The 24679-nt window shown below is 37.2% G+C and overlaps 1 protein-coding gene across 10 annotated transcripts in view; it reads left to right on the forward strand.

Annotated features, from left to right (window-relative positions):
• The window catches only part of LOC137297943 (PTB domain-containing engulfment adapter protein 1-like), a 78828-nt gene that overhangs the window by 36259 nt on the left and 17890 nt on the right, over window positions 1-24679 (forward strand). For 7 of the 10 annotated variants that reach the window (XM_067829942.1, XM_067829944.1, XM_067829943.1 and 4 more), the window contains exon 2: window positions 21465-21619. In XM_067829942.1, coding sequence (XP_067686043.1) covers window positions 21610-21619 — 10 coding nt within the window. In that variant the 5' untranslated portion in view covers window positions 21465-21609. Of the gene's footprint in view, window positions 1-21381; window positions 21620-24679 lie in introns of those variants that run through there. The other 3 variants (XM_067829935.1, XM_067829939.1, XM_067829936.1) reach the window with 2 other exon arrangements.

Below are 24679 nucleotides of genomic sequence, written 5' to 3' on the forward strand. Positions count from 1 at the left end.
GTGTGGATCTCTTCTGGCAACATCGTATTCTGACAGTGTGGATCTCTTCTGGCATTGTATCCTGATCTCTTCTGGCGTCATCGTATCCTGACAGTGTGGATCTCTTCTGGCATCATCGTATCCTGACAGTGTGGATCTCTTCTGGCGTCATCGTATCCTGACAGTGTGGATCTCTTCTGGTGTCACCGTATCCTGACAGTGTGGATCTCTTCTGGCATCATTGTGACCTGAGAGTGTAGATCTCTGCTGTTGATATCAATCATGTGATTGCCTCGTCTGGACTTTAATATTTGCAGATTGTTATAGCATAGCTAGAATGATGCTGACTGTGACATGAGTATAAACAAACAATTTAGTATTTCATATCCAAGCATAGATACCCACGGTCCAATATATAATGATACAATGTCGCCAAGACAGACACACAGAACTCCATCACATAGATGTTGGGTGATGTAAATGGTCAGGGAATCGGAAATGTCAGGGATTGGTGTTCAGTTATTTGTGTAATTGTTTGAGAAAATATCACAGATAGAGATAGAAAGGTCACAGGTATGTCTGGCAGTCTGCAGTGGCAGGGCCTGGTTAGTCTCCCAGAATAACCCTGTGAAGTCCCTTACCAATTACATGTACTGGTTGGCGTTGAATAGCGGGAATAATTGGGTGGTTTGGTAATTCTGTTTGTTTTTTCACAGCTGAATCTACGGCTATTACTGATGTCTGGGATATCAAAAAACTATTGAACGTTTGGCTTAAAATTGAGGATTAAATGTAAGATTTATGTATTTTTGCATATTCAGTATAGCATGATAAATGTAATAGATTTGTTAAAGCAGGACATGAAACTGGATCATAGTTTTAAATGTCATCAGTTTTCCTGGTTTCCAAATTCTAGATATGTTAGTGTTTTCCTTCATGTCCATGGGAAGACACATTCAAATAGTGTACAAGACTGTACCTATTGAATTATTGTTTCTGATATAGGAGCTATTACTCATTGTTTTGATTCTAAGGCTTAAAATTTAAAATTAAGTTCAGCTCTTTCAGAATGACTTTATATGAATTTTGCTATGTCTTGGCAAACATGAAATCAGGGTCATCTGATCAGTTTTGTTAATTAATTATGGGAATACAAACGTAGCTTTAACATTGCATTTAAAGGTTACCTTAATTACCATGAGCCTTCACCCTACAGCCACGTAACGCAATACTGGATAAGAAACAGTGTATTGGTATAACACATCTTGGCATGTTGGCCCAAATTGTTGTGGTGAGTACAGACCAATCTGTTGTCTACAGTTCAAGTATTGGTTGCATTGTCTTCATCATTGAAACTGTTAAGGCTGCAACACTTTTATTCATCAGTGAACAGATGATGGTTGTTTAGAAGGTATTTCTAGCCAGACATGGTGGTTTCAAGACACCAATCAATACTATCTGTCTAACAAGGAGCCCAAATGTCTCCCATCCTCTGTTCCAGCAGGCCTTGTCTTCCAGATGATTCTTTTATTGTCGGTCTTAGATGAAATTTCTTTCCAATGTACAGGTTCTGAAGCTCCTTGGTGTGTGTGTGTGGAGAATATTGGACTAATTTGTTTTGTGACACATCTTGGAGATTGGATGGGGGATGAGCTGAGTTGGGCTTTAGGCATTCACTCACCTGTTAGCGTTCTCTGTGAGTGTGGGTGCTTAAAGATGCTGTGGTTCTTTTGTAGTTGAAAGCTGTATGATAGTAGTCAGGAAATACTTGCCTCTGGACCAAGCAATCCTGTGATTGTCATCATTGTCATTTATCCTTGCAGTTAGGACCCAATAAAATGGAAACAGGTTTTCAGTGCAATTTATTATGTTACCTGTTTGGTGAGTGAGTTTAGTTTTATCAGGGCTGTTTTTGCACTGAATTCCTTCTGCTTAGCACTGACATTTTGTTGGTTGTTTAACACTGCAATATTCCAGTTACATATGGAATCACGTCTGAACTGGACAATCCAGTGATCAACAGCATGAGCATCGGTCTACACAATAGGATAAGATAGGATAAGTGTCAAACAAGTTATCAAGCTTGATCACCCGATTCCATACGTCCTCTGTCAACAAGCATTGGTTGCTGAAGACCAATTCTAGTGTAGATCCTTTCTGATTTCTTCACGGGTATAATGCTGAAATATTTATGATGTGACAACATTGTGTAGCATGATTGATTGTATATGATCAGGGCATTGATTGTTATGCTATCAACCACTTGTTCATCTGATCATCAAGAAACTGTGTAGGTATTGATAAAATATTGTCAAATGTCCAGTGAAAAAAGGGTGATGGACATTGAAAGAAATAGACAACAATCATGTCAGGGTAAACATTAGGCAGTTCAGAAACAGCATTCCTATTGCAGAAAGATGATGGTCATTGAAAGAAATAGACAGCATTCGTGTCAGGTAAACATTAGGTTGCGTTCAGGAACTGAATTGCTTTTGTATGCAAGGAAAAATATTCAGCCCATATGAGACATGATTGGCAGTCATGTTCTGTTGCTGGCTTGGTGATAAATCTTGCTGAAGTCACATACTGATGTGCTGGTCCTAGTTAGTGGACATATTGACTCAGCCAATATGTAAACATGACAGACTTGCAGAACATCGTCAAGTGCTGATTCAAGCTCCAGAATGAGCAAGCAAGTGTAAAGATTGTTTGTGGAAATACAGAGAACATGGTAATAAATCTGAGTGAGTGAGTAGGTGAGTGAGTGAGTGAGTGAGTGAGATCTGTTTATTGTTCATGGAAGCCCATGTGACAGACATTTACTTCTTTAGTGAAATCAGTAAACATCCTAATAGCAAACAAGAATAATGTGTGTATCTGCAATTAGAATCTATTATTTGCAGATCTTGACATAGGTAAGGGAGGCAACTGTACATTGTTTTCCAAAACCCTGCTGACAGTATTTACATCAACCTGATCAGCTACCCTCTTTGAGCAACATATTCATTTGTAAGATTGTGATGCACAATATTCTGTTTGGTGTAAAGGATAACTTTATCTTTCCTGAAATTTGATAAATGGAGAAACGCATCAGTGCTGACCCATTGTAAACTTTGTCAAGCTACTTGGAGAGGTGATCATACTTTTAAATGAAAGCAATAAACATGAGAAAGTGTTCCACTACAAGTTCACTACTTCAGAATTCTTCCTTTGTTTTCATTTTTGTAGTATAAAGGAATCAAGTGGACCTAAGCATTTGTTTATAAGTATGTCTCTAGCATGTCGTCATGATAATAATTTGTTCTATGTGTCATGTTACATGACAAAATCATGACATCCCAGAAAATGAAAATATTTACATGTGTCCATATTAACAAGAAAAATGCTACTTAAAAGTGTTGTTATTTCACAGGTTAGAGAAAAAAAAGAAAAAAGGTAAAGTTCGCTGCAATATCAAGGTCCCTAGGAATTAATGTCTAGACTTTAGCAGAAGCTGGTATTGAGCAATATTGGCTACATGTCATTTCAAATCTTTTACAGTTGGTTTTAAAACTACCCAGTATGGATTTATGCTGATCCAATTATCACTGAACGTGCTGCGGATGTACAACAAACACTTGTTTGTACTCGTTCCTTTTGGGGAATTCAAATAAATACATCAATATACACTCTCTCTGTTTTTACCTCCATGCCCTCATGGATGGTTTTGTAATAATTTTCTTATTTAGGCCAGACCAATTTTATTTATTGTTCTACAGATCCGCCTGCTGTATTTTTTTCAAGAACTCCCCCTCACACACACACACACACACACACACACCCCACCCCCCAAAAAAGTGAATTTTCCCTGCTCAAAAAATAAAATCCTAATGTTTTCATTGACCAAAATTGTGAACTGACAAGAAAATCTTTTTTAGATTGTTTTTCGCCCCACATGCACTTCATACATTGTCAGAGGTAAAATACTTTGAGTACTAAGATGGAATATCACTTTGATTGGTGATTTTATTTTTATTCTTTGTCCCTCCTGCCTTTGGGTTTTCTGAGGAAAAAAATCTATAAAACAAGAAATAAAATTGGTCTAGCCTTATATCATTTTCCCCACTATTGTTGCAACTGACCAGAGCTATGACATCTCTAACTTAAGGGTGGTAAGGGAGCCTTTCTAAAATGATTCGATTTCCCATATCGGTACCATGTGTAAACTCATTCCTGGTGTTCCCTGATGTGATAGTGCTAGAATATTGCTGAAAGCTGCATAAAACTTTATTCCCTCTTTCATTTTTTACCGTGGCCATTGTTTATTGTTTATCATTTCCATGGGTTATTGTGACTTTGACAAACATGGCATCTTCTGTCTCTGTGGGAGCAGTTCTTCATACACTGAAGAAGCCTGCGAGTCTGAAAGATTGAGACTGTAATTGTCATTTTAAGTATCTAACTCTGTAAAGATAAAGGTTAAACAATTAAGGTCTCAGAAATACATACATTTCAACCTACAACATATTGCCATCTTGCACCTCATTGAAGGATAGCTGCTTTTGTTTTGATGAAAAAAGTATGGAATGAAGAAGGATGTTTAGCTTAATGTACGTCACAGATTTATGTTTTTAAATGACAATTTTATTTGTATGATTGCAGAAAACTGCATGTTAGTCTCCATGCAGGTCAGAGTTCCTGAGTAAACACTTGTCACGATATGGCTGAAACATTGCTGATGTAGCGTTAAATATTAACTTACTTACTCACTCTTGAGTAAACAACAGATCACTGAATATGATGCAATAAGACTGCGATTGGTTTGTCAGGGGTGAGGTGTAGCTTAATGGTTAAAGCGTCTGCTTGTCATGCCAAAGATCCAGATTCATTCCTCCACGTGGGTACATTATATGAAGCCCATTTCCAGTGTCCCCTGCTGTGATATTGGTTGAATATCGCTAAAAGTGGTGTAACACTCACTCCCTCACTCCCTCCCTCCCTCACTCACTCACTCCCTCACTCACTCACTCACTCACTCACTCACTCACTCACTCACTCACTCACTTGCAGTCCCAGAACAATGCTAAGCTGTTCCATGCAGTCTTTACCAGAATGCATGTTTAGCTTCTTAATCTCCCCCCTCACTTATTCTCCTTTCTAATTCAGATAAAGTTCCTTGTTTCTATGAATATTGCATATTTTCAGAGACAGTGTGTTAGTCAGTGGAGTGATATACTCATGTCTGTAGGAAATATACTTAGTAAACAACTGATACCCTGTATCCATTGTAGCATTACAGTGTGTATCTCCCCAGAGTATAATATGATATGTTTATATACCAGTAGGTAAACACCATGAAAGCCACTACAGCATGTCTTGGTGAGGGCATTGGCTGTAGGCTTCAGTGAGCCAGGCTATAATTAGAAGCGGTACGACTGTATTTGCAATAGGTTCAGAGACAACGTGGCTTGTACCCTGACACCGAGTCACAGAACTCACACATATTTTAGAATTAAGTGCGTCTGTTTTGGAATTAACAGCTAATTAAGCGGACTTGGAGCAGTGGAGAATATTGTGAATGGATGCTTGTCTTCCTGTGGAGGTATTTCATCTGCTGCATGTCCATGAAGGTCATAGGTTGTGTTACACTCGGCTGAGCTGAATAACCAGACGGGCTGAGGTGACAGGTCAGTTTTCAAACTGACCTGAGTTATCCAATGTTGATGGGCACTGACATGCCTTTAACAAGCTAGCTCGTTATGACCCCAGGTAGATGCTCATTGGGATGTGATTTATTGGTGCATTGGAGTCGGGTAAAAATAACACTGCTCATTAATGCTAGGAATCAGATCCAAGGACTTTCAAGCTTCTAACTCAACTTTGTGAAAGTTTGACAAGGACGCTAAAACAGACATGAGTGCAGTTATGGGAGATTAAAAGGATTGAAATCTTCAGTCAAGCGGAAACATCTCAGCTGATCTTTCCTGTCGCCATATGGTCCAAAGATCTGTTCTACTCAGGCACCAGTTCCAGGAGAGGATCGAGTCATTCCACTAAGGACGTTATGAATGTGCCAGTGTCACAGTACTGTGCGTTATTGATAACTGTGTTTATAGAAAATACAACCTACCTTGCACATCACAGCTGTTCCCGAGCCCCTTCTAGGATGACACACCTGTGAGGGTCAGAGACATTTGAAGATTCTGAGGAAAATACAGAGTTCATAACCTCATTGAATAATTCATTCAGGCTGCCAACTTTGATAGTCACAACAGCAGTGCATAAGAGTCAGTTTTCAGGTTGGGATTTAAGAATGCTAGTTTAGAAGTCAGGGCTTCAGTTGTGTTTAAGTATCTACAGTATTGGTATATTGGTTTAATAACCAACAGCGTTAATATTGGCGATTATATAGACTGATATTAAAATCTTATGATTGGCACATGTTATAAGAGGACGAACAGTTTGGTATAACTTCCGTTATATCCCATAGGTTATAAATCTAAGATTAATTTTCCTTCAAGGCTAGGGGATATTATTGTTCTGAAATTGCTTCATCTGATTTGTGATCAAATTGTTCACTTGGTGAAGGCTTATTAAGTGTCCTTCGGTGCAACTAGGCTAGTATGTTCTAGGTCTTCAACATTTTGACAGTATTTTCTCAACACAGTTATATCCACATGAGCGAGGTGCTGTTGATAGGATGATAAATATCCAAAATATGTAGAGAATGCTGTCTGCATATCTGATACTTACACAATAGGTACCGGTACTTGAGATTGGTCCTAATCAGTTAGTGTTGTCCTTGCCTCAGCATATTATAGTGGGTTGTGGAAGAAAAGCTTTTCATTGTGCAGTCAGTAACTTACATTCTGTGTAGTGGTATTTTCTGTGATAACACAAGTCATGCATGTGTGATAATTCACAAATTCAACATCCATCGATACTAACACTTCTGGATAATTTTTTTATGCTGTATAAATACATCTTGGCTGAAGTCTTTTTTTGAGCTCATCTGTGTAGAGTGAATTTGCATTAAGAAGTTTGTATTTTTTTAAAGGCATGTGCTTTGAATAGTGAGTCTTCAAAGAGGATGTACAGTAACCTTGTCAATAGTGGAATGAAAACATCAGTGCTGTGAAAGAAGAAACTTTTGAATACAGTCTTGAGAAGCTGGTGACTAGCCTGAGATTGCGTTACGTGTTGTTTTCCTAAAAACTAGTTGCATGAAATAACATTGTTACACACATCTGGCTATTGCAGAGGTAGAAATAAGTTGATGTCTAAAGTCAAAGGCATATTAACTGCAGGTGTGTAAAGTTTTGGTGTGTTTTCTAATCTAAATTGAGAAATAGACATAGTTTTTGTCACATGTGGTGTGACTGACCTTGGCTATTGAGTGACCAGACACAGTGTCCAGTCAACTGTTAAACTGTCAGGTGAACAAGCCTGTTGATGCAAGTAGATAGGACCAGTCTGTACCTTCCAGTCTGATAGGTGTTGTTGCACTTGACATCAAGAGACGACAAAGTGCTGCTGTAGAATCGGAAAAGACGACCTCCATACACAGCAGAGAAAACCTGTCAGAGTTTTTCTTCTTTTTCTAAAATGTCAGCCATCTTTGGATGGATTTATTAGGTGTTGGATTTTAATGTCAGCACTGTGGCCATTTATATGACTTCTTTACTGATGCCGAAAGATATATCTGACACATTGGTCACACAATCGATGAGTATATGTTTGAAGTTTTGAAAGGAAGAGGAAATTGAGTTGGTTAAATAATATTCACTGGGAGAGTTATGACACATTTGGAGTTTTCTGGTTCATCTCAACTTTGGTGGTATGAGCAGTAAGAGAAATATGTTTTAAAGGATTATTTTATATCTTAACAGAGGATGGATCAATAATATGTCATTGCCTGATAGTGTCTTCCTTAACCTCGGTGCAGACAGCCGGGAACTGAAGAAAAAGTGATGACGATCCTTAGCAGCTAGGACAAAGAAATGCTTTAAATTGTAGCGTTATTCATGGATTGTTTCTGATTGTACAAAGTTGTGATAGCTTTATTAGTTTTGACAGAGGCTTGCGGAAGATGCTGGAATGCATTGATTGCGAAGAGTTGAGAAAACAGTGCATCATTTGTGCAGGGTTTGTTTTATGCTGCGAGAGATTCAAGGAGTAACAGGAACTGGTTCACGTGTGGATTTTTGTGTTTTTCCCCCTCTCTACTGGATTGACTGACTTGTGATGAGATTGTCAAATTTATGGTGAATTTGTAGAATCTGCCTTAACAGAACTTTTGATTTGCTGAGAGAATATCTGTCTGAGGCAAGTAAACAGAATTGTTATGAAAAGGGGATTGAGTGCTTAAAAAACGAAGGAATTCAGAAGGAAAAACAACATTTTATTGGAAAAGGCGTCTGTTGAAATTCTGCCAGAAGAGGAACTGATCGTCAGGATCGAATTGCCAAGTGCTCAGAAGATTTGTTTTGTGCCATATGGAAGATTCTGGGCTTGCTGGATGTGAAAAAAAGTGAAATTCTGAAATTGGATGGAAATAATTTCTTGTTGATGCAGAGGAGAAGTGATGTGGAAATTAATTTGAGCCAAAATCCCAAGGAGATGGAGTGAAAATGAGAAATTCCTGTTTTTAAGGTATTATTAAGTCGGTATTATTAAGGGGGCTGTGAGTGTTCAGGCACCAAGACTAGGTCAAGGAAACTGAGATAGAATTCAAATTTTAAACTGAAATGAAAACAAATACACTATTGGGTAATAAAGAACTGTAAGATTTGTAAAGTTTGTAATACTTATTGAAAATTAAATAACTATTTTGCTTATGCCATTCTGTTTAAAGTTAATATTAAATTTTAGTATTAACTTAGTCGCTCATTCTGGCTAAAGGAATGGAGCTAGATAAAGTTGAGTAAAGATCAATATTTAATAACATTTTTATTGAAAATGTGAAGTTAAATGAACTTGCAAAGAATAACAGAATTATCACCTGTTTTCAGTCAAATTCATATTAAAAATATACGGATAAGAATTAAAATTATGATAATCATAATTTTACAGATTAAAATTTGTTTTGACAGTCGGTAGCTATATAATTTGTAAAACAAGAAGAAATGTTATTTAAGGCTAATCTTGTTAAAAATTTAAGAATAAATATAAATCAGAAAAGTATAATCAGCAACTACAACCATCACTTTACTTGTTACAGAGTAAGTGCATGACAATTGTTTAATGCAGCATCAGCAATATTGCAGCTATTGGCGACAGTGCCTGTTCTGCAGTAGAAAACTGTTGATGCTATGCACCAGATGATGTGGAATGACATGCTGGCACAGACAGCCAGGCTTAGTCATATTTGGTCAATATCTAGACTTTTTATACTCAACCAACAAACTTAAGGATCATAAATATATAAATATATTTTTAAGTAAAGACTAAGCACATAATTTAGAAATAATTATGTTCACTGTCTTATTCTGTTCAGTATACATCTAGATTACTGGTGGGCAGTGGTGTGGCCTAGTGGTTATGGTATTTGCTCATCACGCCGAAGACCTGGGTAACCCAATTCCCCACTTGGCACAATGTATGGGCCCATTTCTGGTATTCCTTGCAGTGATATTGCTGGGATATTGGTAAAAGTGGCATAAAAACTAAACTGACTGACTGACTCACTAAATTACTAGTAGGCTGTGGTCTGAGGTAATTACCTTGTTTGAGTAACAAATCTGCTATAGCATCCTAAAGTATATATATATATATATATATATATGTATATATATATGTTTTCTTGATTTGCCATGCTGATACCATCACGCAGTAACCACAGTTGTAAGATCTGCTTTCAATAGGTATGAGGCTCAGTGTATATCGGTTGAGGCTGGAACATACAAATGTTACTGTGTAAACACGATTTAATGGCACTGGAATGTTGTAAGCTTGTCATTATCAGAGTATTGATGTCTTTGATCCCTGTTACGTATCACACACCACTGCTTTGGTAAGATACTTATAGAAATAATCATAATGGGCCCGAGTGGCGCTGGCTCTGGCAAATATAATTGATGCCAATTCCTCGTGGCTAGGTTGGGTCAGCAATACTGCAATTATGGATCTGTATTTGAGCTGTGAAAGTTAATTACTATGATTACCCTATGCTGTGATCTTCGACCCACTTTGTCAGTTTCTACAAGTTAGTTAATGTTGTTAGCGTAAACACTGGGAGAGTTAATTGTTTACCGCCACATCCCTCGGTTCTGGAGCTGGTGGGAGGGAGACAGACCTCTTAACATTTACATACATCCATGAATTCTTCAGTGATGCTTCACAGGAAAGAGCGCCAAACTGGTGCCATTAGTTATTCTGGGAAATGTCCAAACCATGGCCTTCAAGGCTGGTTTCTCAATCTTTGAACCTTATAAGTAGATCAGAGATATGTGTGATCATGTCCTTTGTGATTTTCTTCTATAGTTGAGGAATTTGTGTGAATGTCATGTCAAGAAGGCAATTTTAGGAGTTGTCACAAAGTTATCTCCCTTGATATTGTCTTGCAGTGCATGTTTTAACAGTGTGATTTTTAAGATATTTTATAGAATATGGATGTAAGGAAAGCTTGGCTTCATTTTGTTTGAATTAAGTCATTGTTGGACTTTTGAATGGGGCTAATAATTAAGGATCAGTCAGGTCTTTATTTATTTCAAACATCCATGTTTTCACTCTGTCAGGTCAGATTGTGTTATTTTTCTTTTTGCGCTGAGTATATTTTGGTACATAAGATGGAAAGAGAAAAATTGGTAACTTATTTTTTTCATGTTTGTTAAAATGATATTTGTTCATTTTGATCCCCAGATCAAATTTAATGATCGTATGTTGTGAACCCTCTTTTTAAATGTCATAGTTTCAACAAAGTCCGTCACACTGTTTGATAATATGCCATATCAAATCATATGGTAGGTTACCTCGTCAATACCAGTCAAGTGATGTACTCTCCATCATCAATCTACTTTCAAAATGTGGATATTTCACCAAGCATTGTCGAAAACAAATATAACCAGATCTGAAGTGTATGGACACATCAGCACAATTACTCAGGGTGAGAGCACCACTTTCTTCTGATGGACAGACCCACAGACCCCATGGGATTGTTCATTTGTCTGAGGTCGTAATCAATATTCAATATGACTGGTGCTCAAGGGGAATATTTGTCATAGTACAGTTAGCATCTGTGGACGTGATGTTATCACCCATACTGCAATGCTAGCTCTCCGTGAAATGGGGAGACTTCAAGAGGTTGCCTCTTCCCCTTATTATGTAGCATGACAAAACCAGATTTAATGCATTGCTGGAAGTGCAGTCGGCACAAATATGGCCATAGGGGTGGTTGTTGATGGTCTTATGTCTTTCTTCATGTTGAAATTTATCGTTGAAAATCATGATTTTTCTTCAAATTTTATGAATATTTGAAATTAAAGATTTAAGTTTGAAATCAGTTGATCAAAGTGAAGTATTGATTATGTTTGTGATACTTGTCTTTTGAAGGAAGGTTCTCATGACTGACCGTCTTTTTCTGTGTGAAAAAATTTAGCGTTAATTGTAACAATGGCTGTTCGATGTATTTTGAATTATCTTACCTTGACTTCATTGCAATCTGGGTACTCAGACCAGTGTGAGTGAGTGAGTGAGTTTGGTTTTATTCTGCTTTTAGCAATATTGCAGCGATATCACGGCAGGGACACCAGAAAATGGGCCTCACACATTGTACCCACGTGGGGAATTTAACCCGTGTCTTCGGCGTGTCAAGTGAACACTTTAACCACTAGGCTACCCCACCACCCCTGAATGAGAGTGGGAGTTGTGGTGATGATGTGTGTGAACCATACAAGAAATCATCAGTGATTTAAAATGAACATTATATGGAGTATCTTTCATCTAGGTCTAAGCGTGTTCAAAGTCAAAGTTTCATTGATAAAGCAAAAGCATGAGTGAGTGAGTGAGTGAGTGAGTGAGTGAGTGAGTGAGTGAGTGAGTGAGTGAGTGAGTGAGTGAGTGAGTGAGTGATCTTCATCAGCACATGCTTTTTGTATGAAGCAACTATCTAGATCAGGTGGTCAGGCTTGCTGACTTGGTTGATATGTCATCGTATCCCATTTGTGCAGATTGATGTTCATGATGTTAATCACTGGATTGTCTGGTCCTGACTTGATTATTAAATAAAGCTGGAATATTGCTGACTGCTGTGTTAAACAACAAACCAACCCAAACAAACCATTTTGATAGGGTAACTGTTCACAGAAATTCTGCACTGCAATTTTCTTTTTATTTGTTACTGCTTACATGAAAAGTCCTGTTCTATGTACAGAGAGGTTAAAGTCTGTTGTGTTCAGGCTACCTTCAAGTTTGTACTTACAAATGATCCTGTATGAATGACTGGTGAAATGTTTCCATATGATAACATTAGTAAATGGCTAATACACGCTGCACTTCTTGTTTAAGGTACAGAAATAGCTTCACATACCTGGGATGTTTCAGTTCCTGCTATCAGGTGTCAAATACAAGCATACATGTCAATCGCTCAGTATACAGATCCAGCAGACAAACATTTCTCAAATTTGAAATTAAATATCCATATTTTGTCTAAATATGTCTGTAAGTATTATTAGCAATTTAAAATTTTCAATGAGCGTCAACATTTGAAACAATGTAGTCCTTTAAGTGTTATTTTCTATATTTTTTTTATTATCCAATCTTGCAGCAAATCTATTGTCGGGTTTTAGAAAGTAGTGACAGTCAAACTGACATAGTTGCTAACCAAACAGGTTTTTCAGGGTTATTTTCAGATTTTACTCATGTCCTATTGTCCTTTAGAAAAGATTCGTTGAAGTGACCATTAGGTCTGAAACGAATATGCTATGAGGCTTACATGATACATGATATGAATAAAGGGTATTGAATACAAATACCTGTTCATGATTACAATATCAAGTCAGGCAGTGGGCTAGTCTAGTGGTTACAGTATGTGCTTGTCACACCGAGAGCTTGGGCAACATGGGGACAATGTTACATGTGTCATATTTGGGATTTCACTGTCTTAGTAAAGTACAAACTCTAGTACTTTTTTGGTTGAGTCCCATCCGGGATTTGAACCCGCAACCTCAGAGTCAGGCACCTAATCGTTAATACACAAAGTCAGTCAAGTGGAAGTCGCGGTGGCTGAGGAGGCTAGGTGGCTGACTTTGTGTGCTGGCGATTAGGTGAATGACTCTGAGGGTGCAGGTTCGAATCCCGGATGGGACTCAACCAAAAAAGTACTAGAATTTGTACTTTACTAAGACAGTGAAATCCCAAATATGACATATGTTGCATTTGATCACTTTCTAAATGGCACTGTGTAATCATTGGGACAATGTTTGAAGTCCATTTCTGGTGTCGCTCACTGCTTTGATATGTCCCTAACATGACATTCTCAATATGAGCAAAGTATTTCAAATAGAACCCTAATTACTCAGTCTGGATGTGGCCGTATATTTTAGTGCTTTTTTGATACTTTTGATCTTCCTTATGTGGCATTTAGAAGGGGGACTTTGATGAAGGGGGACACTTTGTATGGATATACAACTTCTTTCTTTCGTTATCATTTGCTTGATAATGGTTTTAGGATCTACACCTAAACATCGCATCCACTACAAGAAAGCAGTGATAAAAAGTATTCTTCCCCACCTTCTCTGATACACCCTATCATTCATGAGTCTTGAGGCATGTAGTAATCTAGCAGCCATCCAAGCTCAAAATGGAGTTCTTTTAAAGGAGGGTTAGTGTTTTTTTCTTTTGTTTGAGTAGAAATCTCTGAATCTTGTCTGTGAAGAAGTGACACTAAATCGCATTTGAAAGTGGATGCATGATTATCTTAAAGACCTACTCTTCCCATGAAGTTTGCTCAGGGCTCACCTGCCATGACCTTTAAAAGCGTATCTTTAGATCTTGTGGATTGGTATCTCAGAAGAATAAATGATCTAATTTTAATGAGACTGCTTCAGGCCAAAGAGAGTCTTGTGCATCAGGCTTGTTTTCAACCCCACAGCAAGGGCAGGTCACTCAGATTTCATCCCTGGTTAAGCTAAAGAGGAATCATTGCTTTGATTTTCTTAACATTCCTTTGTGGTTGAGTTATGTTAACAAACTTATTCCATGTTTCATTGTAAAATCCATATTTTGTTCCCAATCCATTTTATTTTCTCGATCTGTACTGACTGATTGTATAATCATCAAGAGAGAAAGGTTTAAATTAGGAATAATGATTATGTAACACCAATCAATAAAATTTGTTGTCTTTAAATTCTTTTAAATCAAATATTTCATCCACCATTTTGCCCAAGTTGGATTGTTCTACACAGAGTCTCATTTGGAATAATTGGGCAAGAGGAAGATATTGATTTTGCATTTAATACATCATACATCATTTTCATCGGCTCCAGTCCAGGGTTGTAAACCCGAAAACATTAATTGAAGGTCGAGAACGGACGACGTTGTTGTTAATCAGAAGTTTGTGGAACTATTGACAAGCGAAGGGGAAATTTATGAGCATTGAATCTTGGGATTTCCGGACTATTTCCTTTGAGGAAACAAGCCATGACTGTCGTGGAGACATTCCTTGATCAGGCCGTTAGCTTGGCTGGACCTTTTATGTGATGAAGCGGTCGTAGCATTGATTGAGTTAATTTTGTTTTGCAGTAGGGAATGGCTTTTTCTTGTTCACGGCACTATGGAGGGATAAATGGTGTAGTTTTTAATGATTTTGGGGGTTGAGTTTTAATTCAGGGACTTTTGTATTGCTGGGATGATGTTTCATTTATATGTGGTTAATTTACTGGGTGACTCAATCTCATTAAAAGTTGATAATGCTTACCTTTCTAAGATGTAAAAAAAAGTAGTAACAAGAATGCAAGTTTAAGGTTCTCGAAAATAGTATCAGATAAGCGAATGACTTTTATATATACCAGTCATATGGCAGTGTTCTGTCAACAATCAAGTCTGGACCAGACGTTAGAATGATTGACATCACAGGGTATAGTATAGGGATACAAAGACATGCAATCCACCAAATCAGCAAGACTGATCATCTAATCATTTTATTTATTTCTTATGACAAGGATGGGTTTCTGAAGGGCAAATGTGGCCTTGCGATAGGATAGGATAGGATAGGATAGGATAGGATACAGCACATATCCACAGAAATAGTACATGCTCCAGGTGCTTAAATGTTCCCTTGATCAGCACATGTTTTTTTCTAGCATTCTTTTAACCAAATCTACTCCCTGTGGAGTATACGACTCATGCAGCCTGTTTGATGCAATGAGTTATCACCCAGCCTCATCATCACATGTCCATTTGTAGCTGGGTGAACTGGGACAGATAGCCACAGTATTTTATACATCAACACTACACATTACTAGAGTCTAGGTGGGGGTTCGTGTATCGCTATCTGGTTACCTATCATCAGATGAGAGGGTCCATAGGCATGTGAATTGCTTACTAGGGGTACTGACAATTCTGAAGGAGTCTGCAAGTAATGTTATCTCCAAAGTTTTTACAACCGGTCACAAGTGGGCATCAGTCCAGGCACCTTTTACCTGCCTGAAAGCCTTAGCTTGCTCACCGTCTTCATGGGACCTTAGCATTCTGACTATCGAAAGTGTGTGTCAGAGTTATATATATAGTTATAATAGTTATATTCATCTCAGCACTAAGATAGCTTATGCATTTTGGCCCAACCTTTGTTCCTCAATGTGATCTTGGGTTCAGATTTTTGTCAAAGTTAGATAGTTGTAGCAGTATGATAATGCATGAAAAGAGGCATTATCAAAGCACTTCTGTATAAGTTGCGCGCAGGTATCAGTCCTTTGAAATGGGTAACAGTTAGGAATCTAGATTCAAACTATGTATCAATGTTCAGTGAAAGCTGGTTAGTGTGTATTTGCCTTTAGAAGTTAGAGGAGAATGATTGTGTTGGATACTGATCTTTGAAGATCTCCAGGTCCATGTTTTGTAAATTGTGATGATTTCAAAAGCTGATCTGCAGTGGAGGGATTATATTCTGAATGAGTGAGTGAGTGAGCCTTACCCACTGGGCTATCCCTTAACCACTGAATCTCCCTTTTCTTAGATTAAGGTAACATGATCATTTATTTGGATGTGTGTTTTGGAGCTCCAAACATTTGGATGTTGAAACTTTTCCCAAAACACAGTAAGTTGAAAAGTATGTGACAGCATCATATAATAATTCTGATGTGAGCACTTGTCAATGTTTGGATCATTTTTTACTTCTGGACATGTGCCATGTAGCATATGTGATTCATCAATGGCAGGTGCAGTAAACATTGCTAGTAGATAGTAGGGTAGCCAAGTGGTTTAAGGTATTTTCTGATCATGCCACAGACCCAGGTTGAATTCCCCACATGGGTACAATATGTGTAGCCCATTTCTGGTACCTCCTGTCATGATATTGCTGGAATATTGCCAAAATGGCCTAATACCAAACTCACTTACTCACTAGACCCTGTTTAGCCGTATCTTGGACATTAGCCAAGAAATCCCTGGGACTTGAAGCCTAGCCAACAGGGCAAGTGAATTTGTAATATTATATATCCTTATGCTGATACACAATCTAATATTTTATCTCTAAATCTTTAAGAAGAGGGGTCAGATTGTCTCCTGATGAAGAGTCTTCATTTTGGATGTCAAACATAACGAATGCTTGGACTAATGAGATTTTCATGAGTATTGATCTGTCTGACGAGAGACAGTTTAGTTATAGACCCTACAGTAATGTGCCCTTATAAAGACTCTCAGGTTTAGGAGCATTTATTCCCTAAAGGATAACAGTAGCCTTATCTAATACTGTGCAATACTACACACTTGGCTGGTCACTGATTCACTGTAGAATAAGTTTGATAACACCTATCTCTGACTGGGATGATAAACAGTCATTTTGTGGATTCACTGAGCTTATCAAAATACATTTCCCAAAACTCAAAGGTAAATCCAAAATCCAATTTGGACTTGTCTTAAACTGTTGTCTTATTGGTTGTTGGATTAAAGTGTGTCGTTACGTATGGTAATAAAAGCTTGTGGAATCCAAAGGACAAATGCATCTTCTCTTCCATGAATGATGAGCTTTTTCTCATTAAGGTATGATTTAAGTTGGTAAAACATGTGATCCAAGAGGTTGTGGAATTTGGCTAGCCATTTTGGGAATGAGAGATTAAATAGCACTATATTGAGTATCTGAAATGATTCTTGATTCACATGTCAGCAGGCTAGAAACTCATAGATGTAATGAACCCATCTTTTAAGTTGGAAGCCAGTATTTGAATCACATGTTGGAGTATTTCTTTTTCTCTCACTGAGGCGTGTCATAATTGTTATCTTACCATTTCTATTCTTCCTTCTGTTCTTGGTGTGTATACTTTAAAGATCATTAGATTTTGTGAAAAAAAACCTTGTTACCATTTTTGTGTTCGAATTAATCAGTGGTAACCACTACCAGAGGCATTATGAGTTCCAATAACAGCAGGTCTTAGCCTGGCAATGATAGCACATGACAGAAGAAATTCAGTTGGGATTTGCAGTAAACAGAACATCTTTTTGGACAATAAATCTACAGACGGAAAATATATACAGTAATACGTCCACCAGTTTCACGGGGTGGTGATCAGACAGCTTTTTCACTCATTAACAATACTGTTTACAGATTATCATAGTCAGTGCACCAGCTAACACACAAAGTAATCTAAATTCCAAACAGGTAATATGATCATATAGAATTATTATATGGATGATGAAATTATTGTTATGACTTTTGGTGTTTAAGAGGATGAAAACAGTGGGAATTCCAATGCTAGTACGCCCCCAGGAGTGAATCAAATAGTTTGATGCAGTGGCTCAATTGATAGCATGTCTGTTTGCCCCAAGTGGTCTTACCTCAGGCAAGTGAGTTTTTCAAGATTGCCTCTGGTCACACAACAGAAAATGGGTAAACGGTGAGATAAGTCATGCGACAATAACCTTCTAGTGCCTTGCAGTTAGCTTATGTTATCAATGGTAATACAATCAGAATCTGATTACACTGACCAACAAGTCAGATGGACGTTGTATAAATAAGTCATTATTACTGTCATAAGAGTATAGTATAAGACACTGGTGGCGTTACAAAACACTGGTTTTCTGGTACAGACTTGATTATTCATAATCTGCCCTGATTTACCACTAACAATGTTAGATGTGATATTACTATCATCTCATAGTCACTTCTTGCCTTTGTTTACAGGCTCTTTTGATGCTGGAACTAGACTCAGCCATTTCCTAGTCAGTGTAGTACAAATCGTTCAAACATGACTTGTAAATCCAAATTCTACATCAGTCCAGCCATCAGTGGCAATCTAATAATACAGATTGAAAGTCCAGAACAAGAAAATGGATGCTGTACAGACCTGCTCCTATGTCAGAGACGATAGAATCCCAAATTAAGTAATACATCAGTTCTGGTTCAGATTCATATTTAGGTATATTCTGTGGAGTTAATCTGCTGATGTTGTAGATGTAGGCTGTATTTCACTAACAGATCCAGAAAGTCTTGAATGTCATATTTTTCATTATTGCTTCTAATGCTATGTTAAAGTTAATCTACAAAGTCTTTGGCACATTGTACTTCTTGATCAGTGCTTGGACACTCATCTGGTGAGGCAGGACTCATAAAAACGAGATGTGTCACAAGCATCAGGATGGAGCATCTTTGAGACTGTTCTCAGTGATGGTTATAATGGGATTAACTAATGAGCAGCGTGGAGTGATCATGGTTGATCTTTCTGTAGGGATGGATGAATTGTATTTCCGAGTTTGTGTTGCACCTTCTTAATAAAAACTATTCCAGATGCTTCCAAGGTCCATCAACTGTAAAGATGCAGGTTAGAATTGATTTTCCATAACTCATGCCTGTTGTAAGAGGCAACTAACAGGATCGGGTGGTCAGACTCTGTGACTTGTTTGATACCTGTAATTTTATCCCAGTTGTGTAGATCGATGCTCATGCTGTTGATCCCTGGATTGTATGGTCCAGACTGCTACCATATAGCTGAAATATTGCTGAGTGTGGTGTGAAGCTAAACTCACTCACTCACTTCTAGCGTCAGCAATATCCACCAAGGTTTGGGTGCCATGACCAAATATATATGAATCCCTTTGCAACATGCAACCTTTTCATGGACTTTGGATTCTGTGAACAAGAAGGCCCATCGTAAGCTGAGATTTAATTCTTGAACATGAAGAAATTGATGTCTGACAAAAATACCACCAGTGGATGGATGGGCGTTCATACTGTAGGACAAGTGATTTTAAACAGTGAGTGAGTTTGGTTTTATGCCACTTTTAGCAATATTCCAACAATATTATGGTGAGGGACACCAAAAATGGGCTTCACCCATTGCACCCATGTGGGGAATCGAACCCAGGTCTTCAGTGGGATGAGCAAACGCTGTAAGCACTAGACTACCCCATTTTCAACAGAATCGCTGGTACAGTGAATACCATCAGTTTTAATATTCAACCTCCCTATGTCAGTTATTCTACAGGACAAAATTTTAGGCTAACTGTAGGCACTGATTATGTAAATAATCATGTACATGTTTCATATACACATGTCTCATCTTGTTGAACATAGAACTATTTTGTTGGGGAAAAAACATTTAAACATTTCATTATATGAATGAGGCACTATTGCATAAAACGTCAAACAAACATTTTCTTTAATACTCACTGTTAAGAAAATTACTAATTTATTTGTATTCATTTAAAGACAAGTAAACGTTATTTTCTTAAATAGTATAAAAAAATCGTAACAAAATGTCTATATATAACATATAACAACAACCAAATGTCATTTTCTTAAATGCTCAATATCAAAACGAAAATCATAATTTTTTTATTTATTTGTGTTCATATAATGAGAAACATTTTCCTTAAATATTCAGGATGAATAAGTGTACAAAATATCTACTTGCATCATGTAACAACAAACTTTTTCAATGCTAAAAATTAGGAAAATCATGCAAATAATTAATCGTTTGTGTTCATTTAATGAGAAACAAACATTATTTTTTCAAAAGTAGCACATTTATTTATATAAAATAACAAACAGTCTCCTTTAATGACCAGTGTTATGAAAATCATATCAATGATTATCGATTTTAGCCCGCAAAAAAAACCCCAAAACATATTTCATTAACCAATTTTGTTTTAAAAACAAGTAAGGATAATTATTTTCCTGTATATAATACTATGATTGAAATGTATGCCAAGCTCTCTGTGAGATGAGTTCAACTTTTGTGAATATGTGCACAGCAGCAAATGTACTTGGTCTGCATTGTAATTAGAGAGCTTGGCCTATTGTGAGGTCACATTACCTCACTTGATAGTGAAGGGCTAACCTGGGAGATATGGACATATATACACTGTGTTACCTACCTGTTATCAGGAAGATAGGCTGCCTATCAGCCAGGCTTTAAGTTTCCATTTGCTGTCGTTTCAGAGCTGATTCATGTGGAAGGCCTTGCATGTTTTGGGACAGTGATTGGCATATTTTGTGGACTCTTGTCAATTGTTTTAGACTGTGGATAGATTTGACTGTGATGTGGATTTAGACAATTTGTACCATTTGAACACAGATCACCTGTGAGTGAGGACCTTATGGGACAGATTGTCTGTCCTAGTATTTTGTTTCTCCTGATACCGACAGCTGCCTTGTAGACAATATAGGCATTTGGATCGAGGATCTTGATGGACTGATTTTTTCTTCAAGTATTCTGTCTTCCCTGATACAGATATTAGCTTGACAGAAAATTATAGACAAGTGGATATTTTTTCTGTGTCTGTGCAAAGAATTGTATTATCTATGTCAGCTTTGACAGGTCAGAAAGTGTAGCTTGACAAATGTGACTGTAGACTAGCAGATATGGGAGTTTTTCTGTAACAGTTATTAAAAGTTTGAGAGAGATTATCCTTCCACCATTTTTAGGGAAAGTAAGATTACAGTGCTGTTATGTTGCAATTTGACAGACATAAACATTCATGATCTTGTATATGTGAACAATTCTTGCATAACCTTTATGACTGTATACATTGAATACCATTACTAATAATTGTGGACAAGTAATTAGCTGTCACCTGTCTTGGATGTTTTATTTACCTCTTGATGGTCATGTGATACCTGTGAATCGTGACTTAGATACAGTATTTATCAGTGATACAAGAAGTGACTGTCAGCAGAGAAGACAAAGTTCAGTTATCCAGCATTTCGCAGGAGGATACATGATTGGCTAATGATATTGCAAAACAAACTGTTGATAATATTTTTTTCCGTGTTGAAATAATTTCAAGATGGATGCTATCAAAGTTGCACGTGATTACTTTGTCAGTAGTCAGAGTAGTCTGCTTATTGAAAACAGGGAGTTTGGACACAGGAAGTTCATCCATCTTGGAAACCAGAAGCCACGGCAACAGAGTAGTTCCAAGCTGTCGTCACCATCCACGGAGAAAAGTTCTCCATTAAAAGACAAGGAGTTTTCAATATTGACACCGCAGACAAAGGGCATGAGGTCAGGTAGGTGGCGCTACTGTATGACGTATTATGAGACATGGACAGACGGAGAAAGGGTAGGCTCCGGTTGTTGTTGTTTATTTTCCATTACTTCATGGTATATGTTACGGAAAATATAAAAGATTCTTGGACTAAGTCTGTTCTTGGTAGCTCAATCTGTGACAACAATTTAACCTGTGTGTTGCTTACTCTTTGTAAGTTTTCTGAGCACCCAGTACTTTTAATGGCAAAAATTTCTTACCAGTATTCTAAATTATGATTTTAAGAACAGTGATACACATAAGGGAGATAATCTCTCATAATGTCATTCTTTTAACTCACGAAGTTTGTGGCATATTTTCATTCTCTGTAGTGAGTATTAGTTGGTTAGTACAGTGTATAAATGAACTGGCCAATTCAATATTTTTGCCAGTCATTATTGTGAATGTTTGGCAATGGAGTATCAAGCTGATGTCATAGACATTATGTGCCAAAATTTGTGGGGCTACTACTCATAACACTGTTAGCTCTCTGCATCACTTTGAGTTAAATTTACTGTTAAGTGGGAAAAAAACTTCAAAACTTACTAGACATAATTCTATTAGATTATAGAACATAATTCTATTAGATTTTGGTTATAATATATGAGGTTATTGTCACAATAATTCCTCTCTATTGACCTCATTTGCATAATTATCGGATGGTGATAACTAGTTTACATGATTTGTCAATTGCATTCATAACTGTTAATATAGTGGTAGTGATAAACTTGGTATCAATATCTGATAAATACGTAAATTTGGTCATGCAGAACTGCTTGTAAATGACATATGTTTGTTTACTCATTGCACTACTGGCAAACAAGGATAAGTTAAGCACTGACCTGAAATTTGACCCGTATTAGCATGTATGAGTGCTGCACACTGGCGCTTGCCATTGTGAGCGAAAGGGCCCCAGGTTGTCCACAATCAACTGTAGTGTATTGCCGACTTGCTACACCGACTACGTGAGAGTTTTATGCAAGGAATCAGTTTCATCATCATGCACTGCATGGGCACTAACCCACATCTGGTGTCCCTATTACAGACCTAAAGGGTTTGCTCAATGATATTCACTGCCTCCTTCTCTTTGATACGTTCTCTTCCCCTGTCCAATCTATCCTTCTTTGCCAGTAGTAACAAGTTCAGGTTGATTTTCCAAGATATCTCAGAGTTTCTCCATTCAAATGTGCCTGGAAATAATGTAGCACTTTTTGATGAGCTGACTTTCATGTAGGTTGATAGTTGTTTGCTGAATAATTAAAGATCGATTCTTGATAAGTATCAGAGAAGTAATCCTGATCCAATTAAATAAAAGACGTCACTTTTGCGTAGCGATAGATTTATGATGTATTCCTAACAAAAACGATTGTCAGCTTTAAAAGCAGCTCATGAATACTGATGTACCTTGTGTAGTGATGATGTAAATCATGACTGTATTTTATCACAAAGATGGATATGAGATATTATCGATAATACAATTTTATTATTGGTAATCATTAATACATCATCCTGTTGGTGTTATTTCCATTTATCATTCTTTTAAGACAGCATTCATTTTTGACAAATGGGGTTGCTCACTCAAACATTGTATTTTTTCTTAATTTAATTGTTGCTTCATTAAGAAAAATTACAACTTTGAAATATATTTTATTTTTTTTATTGTTTTATAAGGAGATCATTATTACCTTTATGTATTTCTGGATCATATTTTAACATCACATAATAGGAATAAATATCCTGCCAAAATCCTGCTTGATACAACTTGTATTCTTAATGATGCATAATGTTGAGATGAAGGCACTGAGTTGGCCAAATATTTGTTATACCATATATTACCATAGATAAGCCAGTCTCACTGATAAGCCAACCCCCTAATATATCCCTCCAAATCAGTGTCAAAATGGTACGTTTCATGCATATGCCGACCTCATGTGATGGGGTCCTAATCCTAGCCAACTCAGACTACAGACAACTGGCAGTTACTGTCTTGAATGTTAAATGTAAATATGGCTTGCCGATGGTAATATATGATACATCTGTATGATATTTATGATACGGAAGTCAACTTGGTGACCTGTTTCCATGTTTTAACGATATGTGACATCAAATCAAGGCTGACATTAAATTGAGGATTTTCAAAAAGAAAATTTCAATACCAGGTATTATAGATTAGTGTGTTTGTTAATTGAATGTTGTTTCTGGTTTCATGGGGCCAGACCAATGTTCAATTCAAGATTTCATTTTACAGACTTGATTAGACATGGCTTATGGCTGTAATATTGTGATCCATTTTCTGTTTTCACTCTGCCACAAACGCAATTACATGTGTCCTTGGCCAAACCTCATGAATACCTCAAGCACATTATCTGCTAAGATGTGTATGGTTTACTTGTCTGCACCAAACTTCTCCCTGTTTCCTGGTCTAAGCTTTGTTAGGGCATACCATATGTCTTTTGCTAGATGCTTCTATTATTCTCAAGCAGATTATTGACAAACCTTGCAACAAAGATAGTGTCTAATCTGTTAAATACTTTCGCAGTGACAACTCACCAAATCCCAAATTCTACAGTCATACAATTCTCATGAAGATTTGGGTTAGAGTTGGTCTTTAGCAACCCATGCTTCTCGGAAAAGGTGGCTAACGGGATGGGGCGGCCAGGCTTTCTGACAAACAAACAAACAAACAAACAAACAAGCAAACAAACAATCAATAAGTCTTATAAAGAATGCATATGCAGGGAATAGTTAATATATAATGAAGTGAGTAATCATACATGCCGTAAATTGGTGTGATAGGGCATTATCGATTTCTATAAATTCTAGATCCAAGGTCAAAGAGAGGTCTGGTTCTGGTTTCACAAAGTGGTCGTGGCTCATTCTTAAGCAGAGATGAACCCTAAATTAGTATTTGTTATCATGCTGTGAGTGCTATTTGAATCAGGACATTGGCATAAAATACAGCCCAGACTTCTATTTGTTGGACAGCATTTATATCAGAGGAAATACGGTAGTTCTACCTGCAGCAATGTGACAGTTAAAAGTT

The sequence above is a fragment of the Haliotis asinina genome, chromosome 10 (genome assembly GCF_037392515.1).
Source record: "Haliotis asinina isolate JCU_RB_2024 chromosome 10, JCU_Hal_asi_v2, whole genome shotgun sequence".
Lineage (NCBI taxonomy): Eukaryota > Metazoa > Mollusca > Gastropoda > Lepetellida > Haliotidae > Haliotis > Haliotis asinina.